This window comes from Symphodus melops (genome assembly GCF_947650265.1).
Source record: "Symphodus melops genome assembly, chromosome: 17".
Lineage (NCBI taxonomy): Eukaryota > Metazoa > Chordata > Actinopteri > Labriformes > Labridae > Symphodus > Symphodus melops.
Genome location: NC_136707.1, coordinates 3,472,952 through 3,489,171, shown reverse-complemented (window position 1 = coordinate 3,489,171; position 16,220 = coordinate 3,472,952). Strand labels below are relative to the sequence as shown.

Genomic DNA, 16,220 nt, shown 5'->3' with positions numbered 1-16,220 from the left:
ATTTGAGGGCGCCTTTCAAAAAAACCCAAGGACACCTTAAATGCAAGGTTTTAAAAAGACAATAAAACATAAACATAAAAAGTTAAAAAGGAGAGATTGAAAGTGTAGGAAACTAGTGTATGAAACATCATATAAAGAGTTATTGTTTTATTACATAAATTATACAAATTAATGTAGGCAGCCTGGTGGACTGTTATGCCAGTCGTTTCTCCAGAAACATATTTTGAATAAACTGGAAATACTTCCTGATAATCGGTCATTTTTCTACATTTGGAAAAAAAAGGATAGTTAATCAAGAAAATAAAATGCTCTTGTTAATATATATGACTAAAATAATGTGAATTTTTGCATACTGATTACACATTGTATGTGTAATCAGATAAATGAAACTTATTTTTAATTTAACAAAAAAAAACAAGATATTCGAGACGGAAGTTTTATCATTGTGCTGCTTTATTTTTATAGTTATTTTTTGGAGTTGGTATTTTCTTATCCTTCGATGTTTTTTTTGTAAAATATACAACTTTATTGTAAAAGGTATGCTTTTATTCTGAAGGCACACGTTCTTCCCACGCGATATTTGACGCTTTACGTGTCTCCGCTTTGACGTATGACTCATCCGTCCCAAGATGGCGTTACACCTGTTTCTCTAGTGGTAATTCCTGTTGTTGTGTGCGCAGTGCGAGAAAAAACAAAGCTTCGACAACAGACTGGTAATAAATTAAAACGACATAGTTGAACTCCTGGTCACTTAAAATGTCCACGGACGAGCTGTCAGCCTCGGACAGTGAAGCTGTCTTGGCCGGCGCAGGTGAGCGCTGGGCACCGGTCGGCGCTGTGGCCAGTCCCGAGGATGAGAGCGGGAGCAGCGGCCAGCTGACGCAGAAAGGCTCGTCGCCGGCCAAGCAGGAGGAAATGGCCACCAGGCTGGAGAAGCTTGAAGAGGAGCAGGACTTGCTGAACTCGTCTCTCCTTGCCCTCACCTCTCATTTCGCCCAGGTTCAGTTCCGACTGAAGCAGATCGTTCACGCTCAGAGCGAGGAGAAGGAGAGGATGCTGGCCGAGCTGGAGGAGTTCGCTTTCAGGGGCTGTCCTCACGTCGTGGGCTGCAGAGCTCTGGATGCCAAGCAGCTGGAGAACTCGGTGAGACACCCCTTCATCATATGACACTATCACTAACAATAAACCACAAAGACCCTGCAATCAACACATAGAATAGAAAGATACTGTCGAAAACGTTCCTTCATTTAGTTGTAATTACATCAATGCAACATTGCAATTAAGACACGGGGATCTCTATGCCCATCAGTATAAACTAGATTTTTTTTCAGCATTATAGCTTAAGAAATAAGTCCATTATGTAGGCTGACATATAGATCTGTCACAGAAGAAAATGAACTGCTGCAGCTTGTCAGACAGTACATTCAGAGGTGCTGCTTGTCAGCATGCACTCCCCTCAAACTTGAACCAAAGCAGTGGCCTGAAATGTCAAAATCTTTTCAATGACACTTGGAAACTTGGAATCTTGAAAGCAGGAGACAAAAAAAAAAAAAGAAACAGGGCAGAGGGGGAAAGAGGTGGGACGCCGGCAGACGTGAAGAACGCCGATTGGAGGGGCCCCAACAGACCCTCGAACCCCCCCTCACTGAATATATGAACAATTCAAGTTATGTTTAAATGAAATTTTACACCCTGCTTCTTTTCAGTCTCTTATGATAGTTAGCTGCACAGTTTTTGATGCACTCACACTGAATAAACTGTGTTTCTGTTTTCTGACATTTAAAAATCAGTAATATTCAAGCTGATTAAAGTGAGCTTCTTGCGTCACTCTCGGGGTTTCTGCTGCTGCTGCGCCCACCTCGGTTTTGTTCCCGGAGATCTCTTTATCTTTGACGACAATGTTGCTTTCTGCATCCAGTGTTGACTCACAGCGTTGTCTGACTGTGTACACAGCCTTGTTTACCCCGGCCTCTTCACATTTCTTCTTCACTGGGGCCAACGCTTACGTCATAATTGTTTGCAATCATTATGCTGATTTCAATCCCCACCCTAAAAGTCCTTTCATGTCATTCCTCTATTGTTACATGCGTCACTTGCAGGGGGATCTGGTGAGTATAAAACCTGATCTCTCTTTCAGATGTGTTTGTGTGAATGTGTTCATTCAGTCTGTCCCTTCACGACTTAATAACAACACAGAGACTCTATGTTAACAATATTCAGATATATGTGTCACACATTGTTGCCTTGTGCTCCTGTGGACGCTCAGGCCTCTGTCTGCACAAATTACAATCTGTGTGTGTGTGTTTGTGTTTGCCTCCCATCAGAGTGAGAGGGAGAAGCGGGAGCGCCTGGAGGCTCAGAGGGAAAAACAGAAAGATCTCATTTTCCAGCTGAAGACACAGCTGGATGATCTGGAGCGCTTCGCCTATCAGGAGGGCAGCTACGACTCGCTGCCGCAGTCTGTTGTCATGGAGAGGCAGAAGGTGGGACTGTGGAGAACAACGTCACATGTTCAGCTCCATTTAAAAGCCCTCGACTCCTCATGTTTAAACATACCTTATTTTTTAATGTATTTTTTTGTTATTTAAGAAAACGTCACAACACAGCGTCCTCATTGACGCAAGCTTTCCTTCCATCCAAATGATCCCCTCATGTCTGTCGGTTATGTTGAGCACATACTGTGCTGTTTACCTTTTGTCAGATCAGGTGAAACAAGTCCAACGTCTGTTTTCTAGAAGCTTCAGGCTTTACTGGGAGTGTTTAGTTACTTAGTTTGGCAGCTTGGTTAAATATATGTAACCTCATGAATCCATCTTTTTTAAAACCTTCTCTAATCACCCTGACATCACCACCATCTGCAGCTCACTCCTCTTTTTCCTGATTCCATCATTTACCAAGTTTCAGGAGATCGAGCTGCCTGTTAACACTTGAACATGAGACAGATATTCTCCACACATAAAGTTTCATTTTTCCTACAACTAGTTTGTTCTTCTTTCCTGCAATTTGCTCTGTGTGTTTATTTTCAGGTCATCATTGACGAGTTGATCAAAAAGCTGGACGTGAACCTGAACGAGGACATCGGAAACCTGTCGCCCGAGGAGCTGAGACAGAGAGTAGACGCCGCCATCGCTCAGATCGTGAACCCGGCCCGGGTCAAAGAGCAGCTGGTGGATCAGCTGAAAACTCAGATCAGAGACCTGGAGATGTTCATCAACTTCATCCAGGGTACATGACCTCAGACGCTGATGGCAACAGGAAACGGCGTGCACTCTGTCCGTAGCGTGTTTAACGGATGACGTTGTTTTTTTTGTTGAACTAGACGAGGTGGGGAACCCGCTCTTGTCAGATGGTGGACACAGTCCGCAGACACAAGCAGCTGGCGCCAACGGCAGAACTCCAGGAGTGAAGAAGAAAGGTTGGTTAGTTCTTTGCTCAAAAACATCTGGGATTTGGTTTTTTTTAGCCATTCACGCTCCTCTAAGCCGTTTCCACACATGAACTCCTGATAAACTCTTGAAGTTTTCACACGGCATGCTCCTGAAATCCCTGTGAGTTCTCAGTTCACACATCCCACATAAGCTCCGTTTCCACACAGCAGTCCGGTACGGATCGGTACAGTTTGGTTCGATTTAAGCCAGATCCCGTTTGTGTTTCCACAGCCACCCGTGTCCTATTTGGTAGGCGGCGTGTACGTAATAGCATCACATGATAGCAGCTAACCGCTAACTAATAAATTCAACAAAGGAGAAAAACACAGACACAAACAAAACCAACAATGGAAGACATCCAGCAGTTCATCCAGTCTGTCACTGACATGTGGATCTTTATTACAAGAACTCAAATCAACTCAGGAGCCAATAAATGACATGAAGATGACCTGATGGTGGACAAGCAACAGTCTGACAGCCCTGGGTGTTTTTACTGTATCGACTTGCAAGCTCATAAGTCTCAGGGTTTAAACGTCTTCAGCCCCTCTAACTGGCTCGGGGTGTATTTTTCTGAACATGACCTTGCTGCATTCACACAAATGAGACGGCTCATTTACAGTTGTAGATTTTGAAACAGATCTTGTGTCCTTAACATCCCTTCCTCTGCCTCTTCCTCTTCTTGCCGCCCTGCAGTGGATCCTGAGCAGGCCCAGAAGATCCGAGAGACCGGCCTGCAGCTGATCCAGAAAGCCCTCGCCGTGCTGCAGATCTTCGCCGCGAGCCAGTTCGGCTGTGGACCGGGCCAAGTCCCTCAGAGCATGTGGCCTCAGGGGTCTTCGGGGCAGGACTACGGGCCCCTGCTGCAGAGACTGGAGGCGGCCGTGGATAAGGTGAGAGTGATGGGCTCCTGCAGACAGACGGCCCTCGAGCACGTCGTCAACTACACCAGCAACACGGCGCTGGGACCCCGAGATGAGCTCACCACCGCTGTGAGGAAGGAGCTCTCGATCGCCCTCAAAGACTTGTTGGCCCACGGCCTCTTCTCGCCGTCTCAGACAATGAGCCTGGTGCTGGCGCCCATCTCCTGCCTGCTGCCTTACAGACCCGCCACGCAGAACATGCACCCGTGGGAACTCTTTGTGAAATTCTACCAGTCGAAAAACGGGAAGGCTTTCGTGGAGTCACCAGCACGCCAGCTCTCGCAGTCCTTCAGCCTGCCAGTCGCTGGCGGCCCGGTGACCGTCACCCCCAAACAGTCACTGCTGTGGGCCATCCACACGGTGCTGAACGAGCACGGACGCTACAAGCGAGGGCCGGACACGGAGTTTAAAGCTCTGGTGTGCATGGCTCTGAACGAGCAGCGGCTGGTGTCCTGGCTCAACCTGCTGTGTAAGTCCGGGACTCTGATCCATCCGCACTACCAGTCCTGGAGCTACATGGCCCAGACCGGCTTTGATGGAGCCCTGAGGATCCTGGGCCGCATCAGCCACCTGAAATTCAACCTCCCAGTAGACCTGGCTGTCCGGCAACTCAAGAACATAAAGGATGCTTTCTGAGGAGAATCCGAAAACAAAAAGAGCTAAACAGCAACAGCATGACTTTGTGCTTTGAGTAAGGAACCTTTATGAAGGTTCTTTAAGTAGCCGTCCATCTGAAGTGAAAGTGTGACCTCTACAGTACATGCATGGGTGATTGTATTCTGTTTGTTTATGGTGCCAAACTGTTGAAATGACTTGTACTGTAAACATGCCTTAGACCGCAGCTTGAGATGACCTCATCTTTAGCCAAGCCTTCCTGACCTTTTGTGACCTGTGTTCCTCACACAGTATCATCCCTCCTGTGCACATGACAGAGCTCTCACCTCTGCAGCAGAGACTCTGTACTGTACTGTACTGTACTGTTCCAGCCACTTAACCAATCCAATTAGCAAAGTACTAAATCAGAAAGTTGTCTCCACACTGTGGCTTGCCTCACAGTCTGAAGGAGACCGCTGCTGTCGTGGCTGTGCTCGTTCAGGTGCTTCATCACGTGTAGCAGATGGTGGACTGAGGAGCATAAGAGCAGCGATAAAATAAGAAGGAGACGAGATCGTCGTGTTATATTCATGCGAGTAACGTCAAATACTTGATGTGGCACGGTGGGACAACAGACAGTATGTTAGCAGTTTAAGCTGTAACACTGAATAGCTCTGGCCCACTACAGTCTTACTGTTTAAGGTCCCTTTTTAGATGGGGGGGGTCATTTTAAACTTTTTTTTTTTTTTTTTTAAACTTGACTGATGTAACTTTACAGCATATGAGATGATTTACCCTACACAAGTACCGGTAAGTTCTCAAACAGATGCTGGACGCTGAGCTTTTTCTCCAGGCGGCTGCTTTCTGCTCCAAACGCTCTCTACTCATTGAAAACATTTGAAAAAAGACGCTGGCACTCAGGAAAAAAAAGAAAAAACGCAAGTTGGACATGGGGCCTTACCTCAGAAAGTGGTAACTCAGCTTGCGGACATCCTGTTGTGTCGTTTTAACATGAAGCTGCTGTTCAGTGTTTTAACTGGACTTTTTATTTTCATCTCTTCGTATAAAAAAAAAAAGAGTTCTGCCTTAAAAATACATCAGCACTAGCACGTGGAAATAAACTGTATTCTCAAGTTAAAGCGATCTCTCAGCTTTCTTTAGGCTCCAGTCAGTATCAGGATGCCCGTCTGATCAGCGGCTTTATCGAGTTATAGTCATCATAAACTTTTCTTTATCTTATTATTTGAACATATCGCTCAGCCCTAATGCAAGAGACAGACATGAAGATGGAGTGTTTGACTTTATGCAGCTGCTACATGCTCTCGACTCCTTTGTTAACCTCTGAAGCAGTTCTTTTGCACGCTGTGTTTCAGGTGTGTGAAGTACTTCTTGGACCCTATATGAACTGCTGCTTACCTCCTACTCCAGGTCCAGTAGAAAACGTATCATTATGAAGACTTGTATTCATAATGTAAGAGCTTAGATGTCTGATTGAAGCTTTTTTCCCCCTCCAGAGGAATAGTTGTGATTTTCCTGAAACAGCTGAGTTGCACGAATCATCTTGAATGTACAAACCACTAATGCTATTAAACTGAGGTCGTACCCGTGGTGTGTTTGTGGGCCCTCGTGTTCGTACCAAACCTCTGACAGGAGGAAAACAAATTCCAGGACGTGCACTTTGACACCCATTTCCAAATGTTAACCTTCATTCATTCTTTTATGTTACAGTGTGATTGGACTGTGTGTAGTTCATGTCACCTTCCCTTTTTCCCACTTTGGTTGTGTTTTGGTTTGCTTTTATGTCATAATTTATGAAAAGTGATGTTTATTTATTGGATAGCATGTTTTAGCTCATGTAGTCAGAAGATATATTAAGTAGCTGCTGGGAGTAATAGACACTAAATCATTTAAATGAAGATATTTATGTTATATATATTTTATTGCCCTAACTACATGTATTGGAGATGTTTGTTTTTATTATGTTTAAGGCTGTTCAACATTAAACATTAAATGAGCTGCTGTGTCGCTTCTCCTTGAGTCTAAGATAAATCATAAAGTCAAAATTTACAGGTAATACATTTAGTATAGTTGTTGCTTTTTCTTTTAATGTGATATATGATTAAAAAAACAACAACAAATACAGCTTTACAGCACCTAACTTGAGTTGTTTAACTTTTGTTTCTGTTACCAACATCAACGTTTCCATTACACACATTTAAATTTCAGTACAAAACGCATTTTCCTCTAAATTAAAAATGTAAATATGATAAATGTATTTATTTATATAATATCAAACTGTATATTTTGTATTTTATTACATAAGATTATACTGGGGATGATAGAGCTACCCAAGTAATATTTTTAAGATGAGCACACATTTAAGGCACGGTCTCTTTTTCTAGCCTGCTGCATTTAGCGTTGATTAAGTAGTGGATTAAAAATATGGAGAAAAAGCATCAAGACACAAAAATTAAAGATCAATAAAGAGGAAACTGAAACTTCAGATGTTTTATTTAGACGTTACCATTACTTACAAAAATATAGGTCGTTATTTTCTGAGTGGAAAAATTCATTTGTTTATTTTTTGTGATACATAATCATTTAATGAATATTAATGCAAGAATGAGATTTTTGAATGATCGTGATTTAATGGGGGAGAAAAACAAACAACAAAACAGTAGGGACGGTAAGGAAACTATAACCGGACGTGACGTAGTTGTTCTGCTGTGTCAAAGTTCACAGAAACCAATTCTACTTCCTTTCCTGTTAGCGGTGGCCACAGAACAGCATCAGTGAGTGATATTTCCCTCAAATCAATCTTTAACCATCGCCTCAAATATTGGGGATTTAACGTTTTTTAACACTTCAAATCTATGTCAACAACCCCAGTAGTTAAACCATGTCCGTCATTTATGTTTAATTTGAACCGAAAGACGGCAAAAATTAACACATTTTACAGCGTTTCTTCTCCGTAGCGTTTTATTCCAACATGGCAGCTCCCTTGACTCAGATATTCAGTCTGCGTTTCTGAAAGATGCTTCCCTGTAGTTACTCTTCTGAATAGTGCAGTTTGGTTTCTTTAAACCGTAACCATCAGTGCTGTTGTCCTAGGCGCTTAGGAGTGTGAAAGAAAAGTTTAAAACCCTTTAAATGGTCAGATAAGTTAAAGCAATGCTAACATAGCCGGCTAGTCAGGCTGTAACCACGTCCTGCTAACGCACACACATTTCCGCCTTGATCTGGGTTAATTCTCGCTATGTTTTTTACCATTCACCCTCCTATTTGAAGTATTGAGCTTGTTTGTTAATGAAGATAATAAATTGTGTTTTTCTTTCTGCTAGAAATGGGCAAGTTCATGAAGCCTGGGAAGGTGGTCATGGTCCTGGCTGGACGCTACGCCGGACGCAAAGCTGTCATCGTCAAGGTAAAAACACTGATCTGCGTGTATGTTGATGCTGTTAAATAAACTTATAATAGTCATGTGCAAAAAAGCATGTTTACATTGAACTGTGCACCAGTTTGAATGGTATAGGAATCTATTCCTGTGCACCATGGAGGCAGTACCTTCCCTGCTTTGTTATCGTCAGTAGTCTTTACATGTTAAAATGTTAGACTCACCAGGCTGCTGATGCTGTTTTCCTGTTTTTAATGTCTCTCTCTTTGCAGAACATTGATGATGGCACAACCGACCGTCCGTACAGCCACGCTCTGGTCGCCGGTATCGACCGTTATCCCCGTAAAGTAACCACAACCATGGGCAAGAAGAAGATCGCCAAGAGGTCCAAGATCAAGGCCTTCGTCAAGGTGTTCAACTACAACCACCTCATGCCCACCAGGTGAGTGTCATCAGTGTGCACGTTTTGTCCTGCGAGATGATCTGTCATTGTTTGTGATGGTGGGTTTTGGTTCTCCTCCCTTATACACAGAACAGGATGTTTAATGTTTAGTTTCTCAAAGTTTGACTGTCTAGGGCTGTTTTTTGTTTTCACTCTGAAAATATTCCAGTTTGTGGAGAGAAGTCTGTTTTAACATTGAAGGTGCATCATGTGAAGTATGCTTTAAATGTGACTGAGCAGGAACTTAACATTATAGAGACTCCTGGAAACTTTTATTTGAGTTTCACAAATTATTTTTTGTTTCCCAAAAACTGCAATGATGGGCGCTTTCAATCATAGATCAAACTATGTGATGAGAGGATTTTTTTTTCTTTGAGGATGATAGTATTTAATTTTAAATAAATGCCTACTAGGATGCCAGAGTTGCTGCACACTCTTAAAGAAGCTGAAATGGAATAACTTCATACACATCGTCAGACGTCTTTTTTACTGAATGGAAGAAACGCTTCTTAACAAACCTCCAAGCTTCGACTGTCAGAACCCAGTTTGTCTTTACAGTAAACAAAGCAGCTGTAATTTATAGATTTGGTATCAACAGAAAACAAACAAGTGTCAGTGATTTTAAACCTCAAGATGTTATTCTGATTTTATTCTTAATCTTTACAGAGGAATAAAAAATCACACAAGGATTGTTTCCTCTCTGCAGGCGTCCTGCTTTATTTTGAAAAGCTGCTCTGTTGTGTTGAAGCAGGAACCAGCTCAGTCTTGATGTCTGACGTGATTCATTTCATCAGATTAAAAATATGACAAATGTGGTTTTTAAGAGAAGGGTGAAGAAATGATAAGAGAGCTAATGATCTTTTTATGAGCGAGAGGAAATAAAGAGCATGTTTCTGTTTCACCGGTTATCAAGCTGCTCTGTGACAGAGACGCTTTGTGTCACAGTTGTGAGATACTTTGAGACGAGCAGCGAAAGAAACGGTGGAAGAAGTCAGCAGAGCAGTAATGAAAGTTATTATAGAGACATTAAAAGCCATAATTAGATTGCCTAATTTGTTCAAGTTACTATTTCCTCTTTTACTAAAAGACGTGGACTAAAAATACAGATGTTTTTTTGATCCAGCTGAGTGATTCCTTTCCTCTTCAGATCACTTGAGCTGCTCGTCTCTGTTTTACATGTTTATATTTGTGTGGCTGTAGAACAAGGGGGCTGATCAAACCTCTTAAAATGGTTGTGGTTTGAAACAGCGGTTTGTTTTTCACCTCTTCAGATACTCCGTGGATATTCCTCTGGACAAAACTGTTGTCAACAAGGACGTCTTCAGAGACCCCGCCCTCAAGCGCAAAGCCAGACGAGAGGCCAAGGTCAAGTTCGAGGAGAGGTGAGTCCTTATAATTTTGTCGTCCTTGAACGCATCGTTCTACTTTGAAGGCTGTTTTCATGGATTATTCCTCCTGACATTACAATGAGAAGGAAGTTCTGTGAATGTGTTCTTTAATGATCTCTTCTTTGTTCCAGGTACAAGACGGGCAAGAACAAGTGGTTCTTCCAGAAGCTCAGATTCTAACTTCACTCGCTTTCACAAATAAATGTTTAAAAAGTACTTTGGACTGCCGACTCTTGATTGACATTTTCTACTAAGTGTGACATTTAGTTGTGACAGCATCAATGTGTGCATCTTTATTTCATAGTCTGAACAAGTTTATGACAAAAACCCATAAAGACGTACTTCCACAGGATTATCAGTCCATTTCCTTATCTGATGATTGATTGTTAAAACTCCATTTGAGTAAATCAACAGGGTTGCGCTGAGTCCTGGAAAATGATTGGCCAATTGTCCCGTCATGGAAGAAGGAACATTTCCCATCTGAACGGTTAAACGACAAATATTTAACTATTGACTGTCGTTTCTGGACTTTATTACCAGGAAAAGGAAGAAAGAGTTGTTTGAACGTTTGATGTCTTTTATATTGACTACTTTGATGGATATCTGTGATCTAGAGTTGGTTATAAAAGAGCACTTAAAAATGATGCAAGTCAAGCCATGCTGGCAAATTTGTCGCTGAAAGTCCTGAACCCTTACCTCCAGTAAAGACAGGATGTCTAATGAACTTAATGGTCTCGCACAATGTAAACCAGGTTTGTCATTCTACAACTCACATTTATTAGATTTTTTTTTTTTAATAACATTACAGTTGTACATGATTGGGATCGATACTTTTCCATCAAGTATTGTGATGCATCATTGACTTAAAATATTACTTTATTGATCTCCAACGGGAAATTCAGGTATTGCAGCAGCAATAATGAAATCGAAAAGTCAAAACAGAAAAGATAAAAACAAATTATGAAAAATAAGCAGAATGTCACTTTTGTGACCGAACTTGAGCAGATTCAACACTTTTTAAATATTCTGCCCTGAATGTGGGTCAATGTGAGTAAAACTACAATACTCAAAAAGGGGGGCAGATTTAGTTAGTTACAAAGACTGTATTAACACAAAACAAACCCAGACTAAAAAAAGTTTTTCTTTTCCAGAAATGTTCAACCAAAAAACTAATATACATTGTTACTGTGTTTTCGATTCATTTTGGAGTAGGTAGTTGCAGAGAGAGACGGAGAGCGTGTGGGGATTCAACATGTTAACTATGGGACAGTCTACCCGTTTATATAAGAACTGTTCCAATCATTGAGAACTTTACATCTGCTTAAAAGTTAAAACCTCTTTTATCTGGCTTAAAAAAAACAAAGTTTATTGTATTTCACTTTTTGCTATTTCATTTATTGTTTTCAGTGTTTTTTTGTTGCTTGTACACAACTTTAGTCAACTAATGTTTTAAATGTACTATAGAAATGAAGATGATTGATTGATTGATTGATTGATTGAACATGCGGGAAAGGAGCCTCTGTACCGTTAGGCCACCTGAGCCTCATCTGAAATGTGTCCAACTAGAACTTTAATCGTCATAACAAATCTAAATCATTCGTCATACAAACAAATGATCAGGAAAAAAACCAACACGTTAACGTCCCACATTCCCTGAAGGCATCATCACATTAGCCTGCCGCAGCGCCATCTACTGGAGAAAAGTTATAACACAGCACTGAGGTTCTTCTGAGGAATAGAAAGTGAAAGAATAAACTTGGCCTCAGCAGAAGTCGTCGTCAGGAGGTAAGTTCTTCCCGACCAGCTTTTTTAAGAAGAAAAACTAAATGTGTTTTATCTAGTTCAAGTTGATACTAACGAGAAAGCGTTAATAAATGTTTACAGTGTTTATACATCCATGTTAAGATGAAGTTATTTTAGTTCTGACCTGTCTCAGGTTTAGAGAGTCGTTAAAGTGTGTCTAATGTTACCTGACTTCAGGCCTTCCCTTTAAATACATAAAGAGTGATTTTACATACCGTTCATCTAAAAAAACAAACATTTTAAACTGAAATATATTCCGGTTTATTTCAGATTACTTCAAAATGTCTTCAGATGAGGTGAGTCATTATTCGGTCATGTTGTTGTTTTTCATTGTACTGCTGCTGACGCCATACAACATATTATAGTCTAGATCAAAATACTTTCACTTTAAGAGGATTTTTTTAAAAATATATAAAAGTTATACCGATTAATCCTGTCTATAAATGATTTTCAATGTGAATACTTAATTTGAACTTTCCTTCTGAATGACAGTAAACTTTCTATCTGATCATGTCTTTTTGAGTTTAACACTCATTTTACACTTACTATTATTTTATAATAAGAAACAATTGATAAATTCAAAACAAAACAAGGATCCTTTGACTGATCCTTAGAGATCTGACTCCAAGCTGCTCTTGTTTTATTCTCAGATGTTTTTTTAAAAAAAACTATAAAATAGGAAATAAGATGAGAGGTGTTTAACACTCTTCGTCCTCATTTTCAGGATTTCTCCCTGGTGGTGATGACAGAACCATCCGAGGACAGTCTGGAGGGAATCAAGGCTTTGACCGCCAAATTCAAGGTGGGGTAAAACATACGATCCATCAGACAATCACAGGGCAGACAAGGAGGCTATTGATTTATATGATATCAAAGGTTTTATATTGAATGTAACCCGTTAGTTACCACAAGTCAGACAGAATCAGTGTGAAAACGTTTACACAGGGCTCTTTAGCTTCCTTTAGCCCTGACTTTTCTCGTCTGTTTTTGACGACGCTGCACAGAAACAACACGAGGAGCTGCTGAAGGAGAACAAGCATCTGGAAGCCTGCAGAGACGACATTCGGCACAGCGGCCAACAGTTCAAGACACGCGCAGAAAAACTGACAGGGAGTCTGAAGAAAGACAAGGACGACTACGAAGCTCAGATCACTAACGAGAAGGTATCCATCTTCAAATGTTCAAGTCACCCGTGGATTGAAACTCCTTACATTAACTTCAGTGATGTACTGAGTGTTCTTTTGAGCTACTCGTACTTGAGTTGTGTTTATCATGTTAGTTAAAATTTCTTTACTATTTGTTGTTACTTTGAAGCAATGATCATTAACATGTTAATGATCCGCAGAGGCTTACATTTCTAGCTCCGCCCGCCAGAAAGTTTAGAAGTGAAGAAACCTTTCAGAGGAGGAGAGGCGACACACCTTCAAGATCTTCACACAGTCCAGTTGCCTTTTGGAACGTGCTTTGGCAAACTTACCTGTCAAACTGCCTTGTAGATGGAACAAAACAAATGTGCACACCGCGCGTGAACATAATGGCGACAGAGAGGGAAAAGTTTATTCAAATACCAACGAACCCACGAACATTAATTCTTCTTGTGCAAACCAAGCAGCTTCCTCCGATGAATTAACAATTATTGACGCCTTCTTTCTACAATTCTATTTTTATGTTACCTACTTTTTGTAATTCAAAGTATAAATCATGGAACAGTGATGCCCTGTCTCTTCCTAAATCAGTGTTTCTGTCTTCATAGGCTCAGCTAGCGTCACTGAAGGAGGAGGAGGTCAACGTGGCGCAGCAGATGGAGGAAGTAGAAGCGGCCCTGCGTGAACAGGAAGCCGAATACGAGCGTCTGAAAGAGAAGACTGATGTAGGTTAATGTCTCTCTCACACGGGTCCGCCTGCCGTCGGACGTCTGGCGTGTCGATTAAAGCCGCCGCTTCTGGTTTCAGGTGTTCACTGCTGTACCGGAGAGGAACGTCGTCTTCACTGGAATGACGCAGAAGGACGGCCACTCGCAGTTTGAAATGAAGTCGAGCATCGTTTACCCGATGGACGGGGCGACGGCTCTGATCACGTTTGAAGAAGAAGTCGGTGAGTTTTGGTTTTGTTAAATCCCGTTCTGCTTGAACGTGTTCTGTATGGTTCGACCATCCGTAGTTCCCAGAAGACGAACCCTAATGAGTTTGTTTATATAAAAAAAAGGAAAACGTGCCATGTGTTTTGTCTCACATGTTTAAGTGTCAGGGCTGATGGACTTTTTTCCCCCTTTAGTCGCCAAGAAGATCCTGGACATGAGGAAACATCAAGTCCAAGTGGCTGAAGAATGCTTCATCACTGTGGAGGCCCGGCACGTTCAGCTCATGGTGCCCAGGCTAGTGGAGGTATGACTCTTCCCCCCTGCTCACACACACACACACACACACACACACACACACACACACACACACACACACACACACACACACACACACACACACACACACACACACACACACACACACACACGCTGCTGGAGTCTGGTCAGTGTCACTTTAAACTGTCGGTGAGTGATCTGTGCCTGTCGGTCCTGCAGATCGAGTCGGAGGTGTGTCCCAGACGCATATTAATCTCCAACCTGCCCAAGATGGACACTGAAACTCTGCTGAACAAGCTGGAGATTCACTTCTCCAAGACCAAAAACGGAGGCGGAGAGGTGGAGGACCGTGACTTTCTGCCTGACTCTGGGACTGTGGTCATCACCTTTCTGTCAGCAGACTGTGAGAAACCTTTTTTTTTTATTTTTTTTTTTTTTAAATCTACTGTCGATTTAAATTGATCCTTTTCACAGGAACAAGTGGAAAGGAGGTCGCCTTTAAAACATGTTTTATATTTTGACTTCAGTTGCCAGAGGTTTGGCAGACACGGAGCACCATGAGGTGAAGCTACATCAAGACAAGAGTCACAGAGTGAGGGTCACTCCCTTCCTCAACGGAAATATCACAAACTTTCAGGTAAGCTCGGTTCTGCTGTGGTCACTAGTGTTGTCATACTTGTTTTTTTTCACTCAGCAAAGCTTTGAGACAAAAAAAAAAAAAAGAGAGTGTTTGATTTTCTTATCTTGAAATATGGCTCTATTATTTTACAGTTGTCACTTGATGACTTCTGATCTGGTTCTCTACATTTATACAACCAGAGACACCGTAGTTTAACACCACGACAGCTCCTTCCTGTGTATTCGACGTCAGAGGAATATGACTGAATGAATATGTGGTAAACTGTGTCTGACTTGCTAACGTAAGGATTCCCTCTCCAGACTAAGATTGCGGTGTGTCCTCGGACGGTGCTGCTGACAGGAATCCCTGCCATCATGGAACCAGACACCCTGCAGGATCTGCTGGAAATCCATTTCCAGAAAAGCAGCCATGGTGGAGGAGAAATCATGGCCTTCCTCTACAACCCGCTGGGCCAGAAGATCTCGGCCCTGTTTACGGACGCGCAAGAAAAAAAAGAGGAGGAGTAGACTGTAGTGTAGCACTACGATCAATCCTCTTAGGTTTAAGGCATGAGTACAAGAAATGACTGGAGCCATCGCATCGTGTCAGGAAACTTATCTTTTTAATGACAAAGATTTTTTTTTTTTTTTGTCAGGTATGTTAAAAGCTCTTTTTTTTTAATATATATATATATTCATTAATATTGTATACAGTATTAATTGGGGCAGCAGTAGCTCAGCCTGTAGGGACTTGGTTTTAATTTTCCTTCAGTGCGATTAAATAATGAAGATAAACGAATTGTTTTCTTGTGTGAATAGAAAGAAAATCCTATACGTACATTTAAAGGACATTGTGTTCAGTATTTTAAAGCTACTGTAAAGTTATGTTGAAACCACCTTAAATAGAGAAACTGCTAACCTGCTCATAAAATCTGCTGTTTTAAATATATTTGTGTTCGTCTATTGGAAGGAATAAGAGGCGCAGCATCACAGGGTGACTCACTAAAACCAGAACCTCACCACACAGGAGGGCTGCCGTGATTTTAATGAAAGTTCGAACATTCATTCAAACTTTGAGGGAGAGAAAGTTCACATTAATAAAAACATAAAATAAAATCAGTCCTTTTGGTTTATTTTGAGGCTTATTATTGCAACCTACTGTAAAGTGAAGTTAAAAATAAATACGTTTGTGCAGAAGGCGGCATTTGGATGTGGATTTCTGATTGATTAAAACTAATTGATTTTTTTAAAACAGGCCCATTTAAAGCATACATGCA

General features: G+C 41.5%; 3 protein-coding genes across 3 annotated transcripts; all 3 read left to right on the top strand.

Moving 5' to 3' along the window:
* Positions 1-563: 563 nt before the first annotated feature.
* rundc1 (RUN domain containing 1) lies at positions 564-6,958 on the top strand. Its single transcript, XM_079366459.1, has 5 exons — positions 564-1,143; positions 2,325-2,483; positions 3,027-3,225; positions 3,320-3,415; positions 4,122-6,958. Exons 1-5 carry the CDS (start codon positions 757-759, stop codon positions 4,982-4,984), a joined length of 1,704 nt encoding a protein of 567 aa, XP_079222585.1. The 5' UTR covers positions 564-756; the 3' UTR covers positions 4,985-6,958.
* Positions 6,959-7,626: 668 nt separating this feature from the next.
* Positions 7,627-10,382, top strand: rpl27 (ribosomal protein L27). The gene is made up of 5 exons (XM_079367185.1): positions 7,627-7,734; positions 8,284-8,366; positions 8,609-8,778; positions 10,050-10,160; positions 10,298-10,382. Exons 2-5 carry the CDS (start codon positions 8,286-8,288, stop codon positions 10,344-10,346), a joined length of 411 nt encoding a protein of 136 aa, XP_079223311.1. The 5' UTR covers positions 7,627-7,734; positions 8,284-8,285; the 3' UTR covers positions 10,347-10,382.
* A 1,483-nt stretch (positions 10,383-11,865) lies between these two features.
* ifi35 (interferon-induced protein 35) lies at positions 11,866-16,059 on the top strand. The gene is made up of 10 exons (XM_079367071.1): positions 11,866-11,951; positions 12,240-12,265; positions 12,694-12,771; positions 12,974-13,132; positions 13,723-13,839; positions 13,922-14,063; positions 14,244-14,353; positions 14,545-14,728; positions 14,853-14,962; positions 15,265-16,059. The coding sequence occupies exons 2-10, from the start codon at positions 12,251-12,253 to the stop codon at positions 15,469-15,471; spliced, it is 1,122 nt and encodes a 373-aa protein (XP_079223197.1). The 5' UTR covers positions 11,866-11,951; positions 12,240-12,250; the 3' UTR covers positions 15,472-16,059.
* Positions 16,060-16,220: the final 161 nt, after the last annotated feature.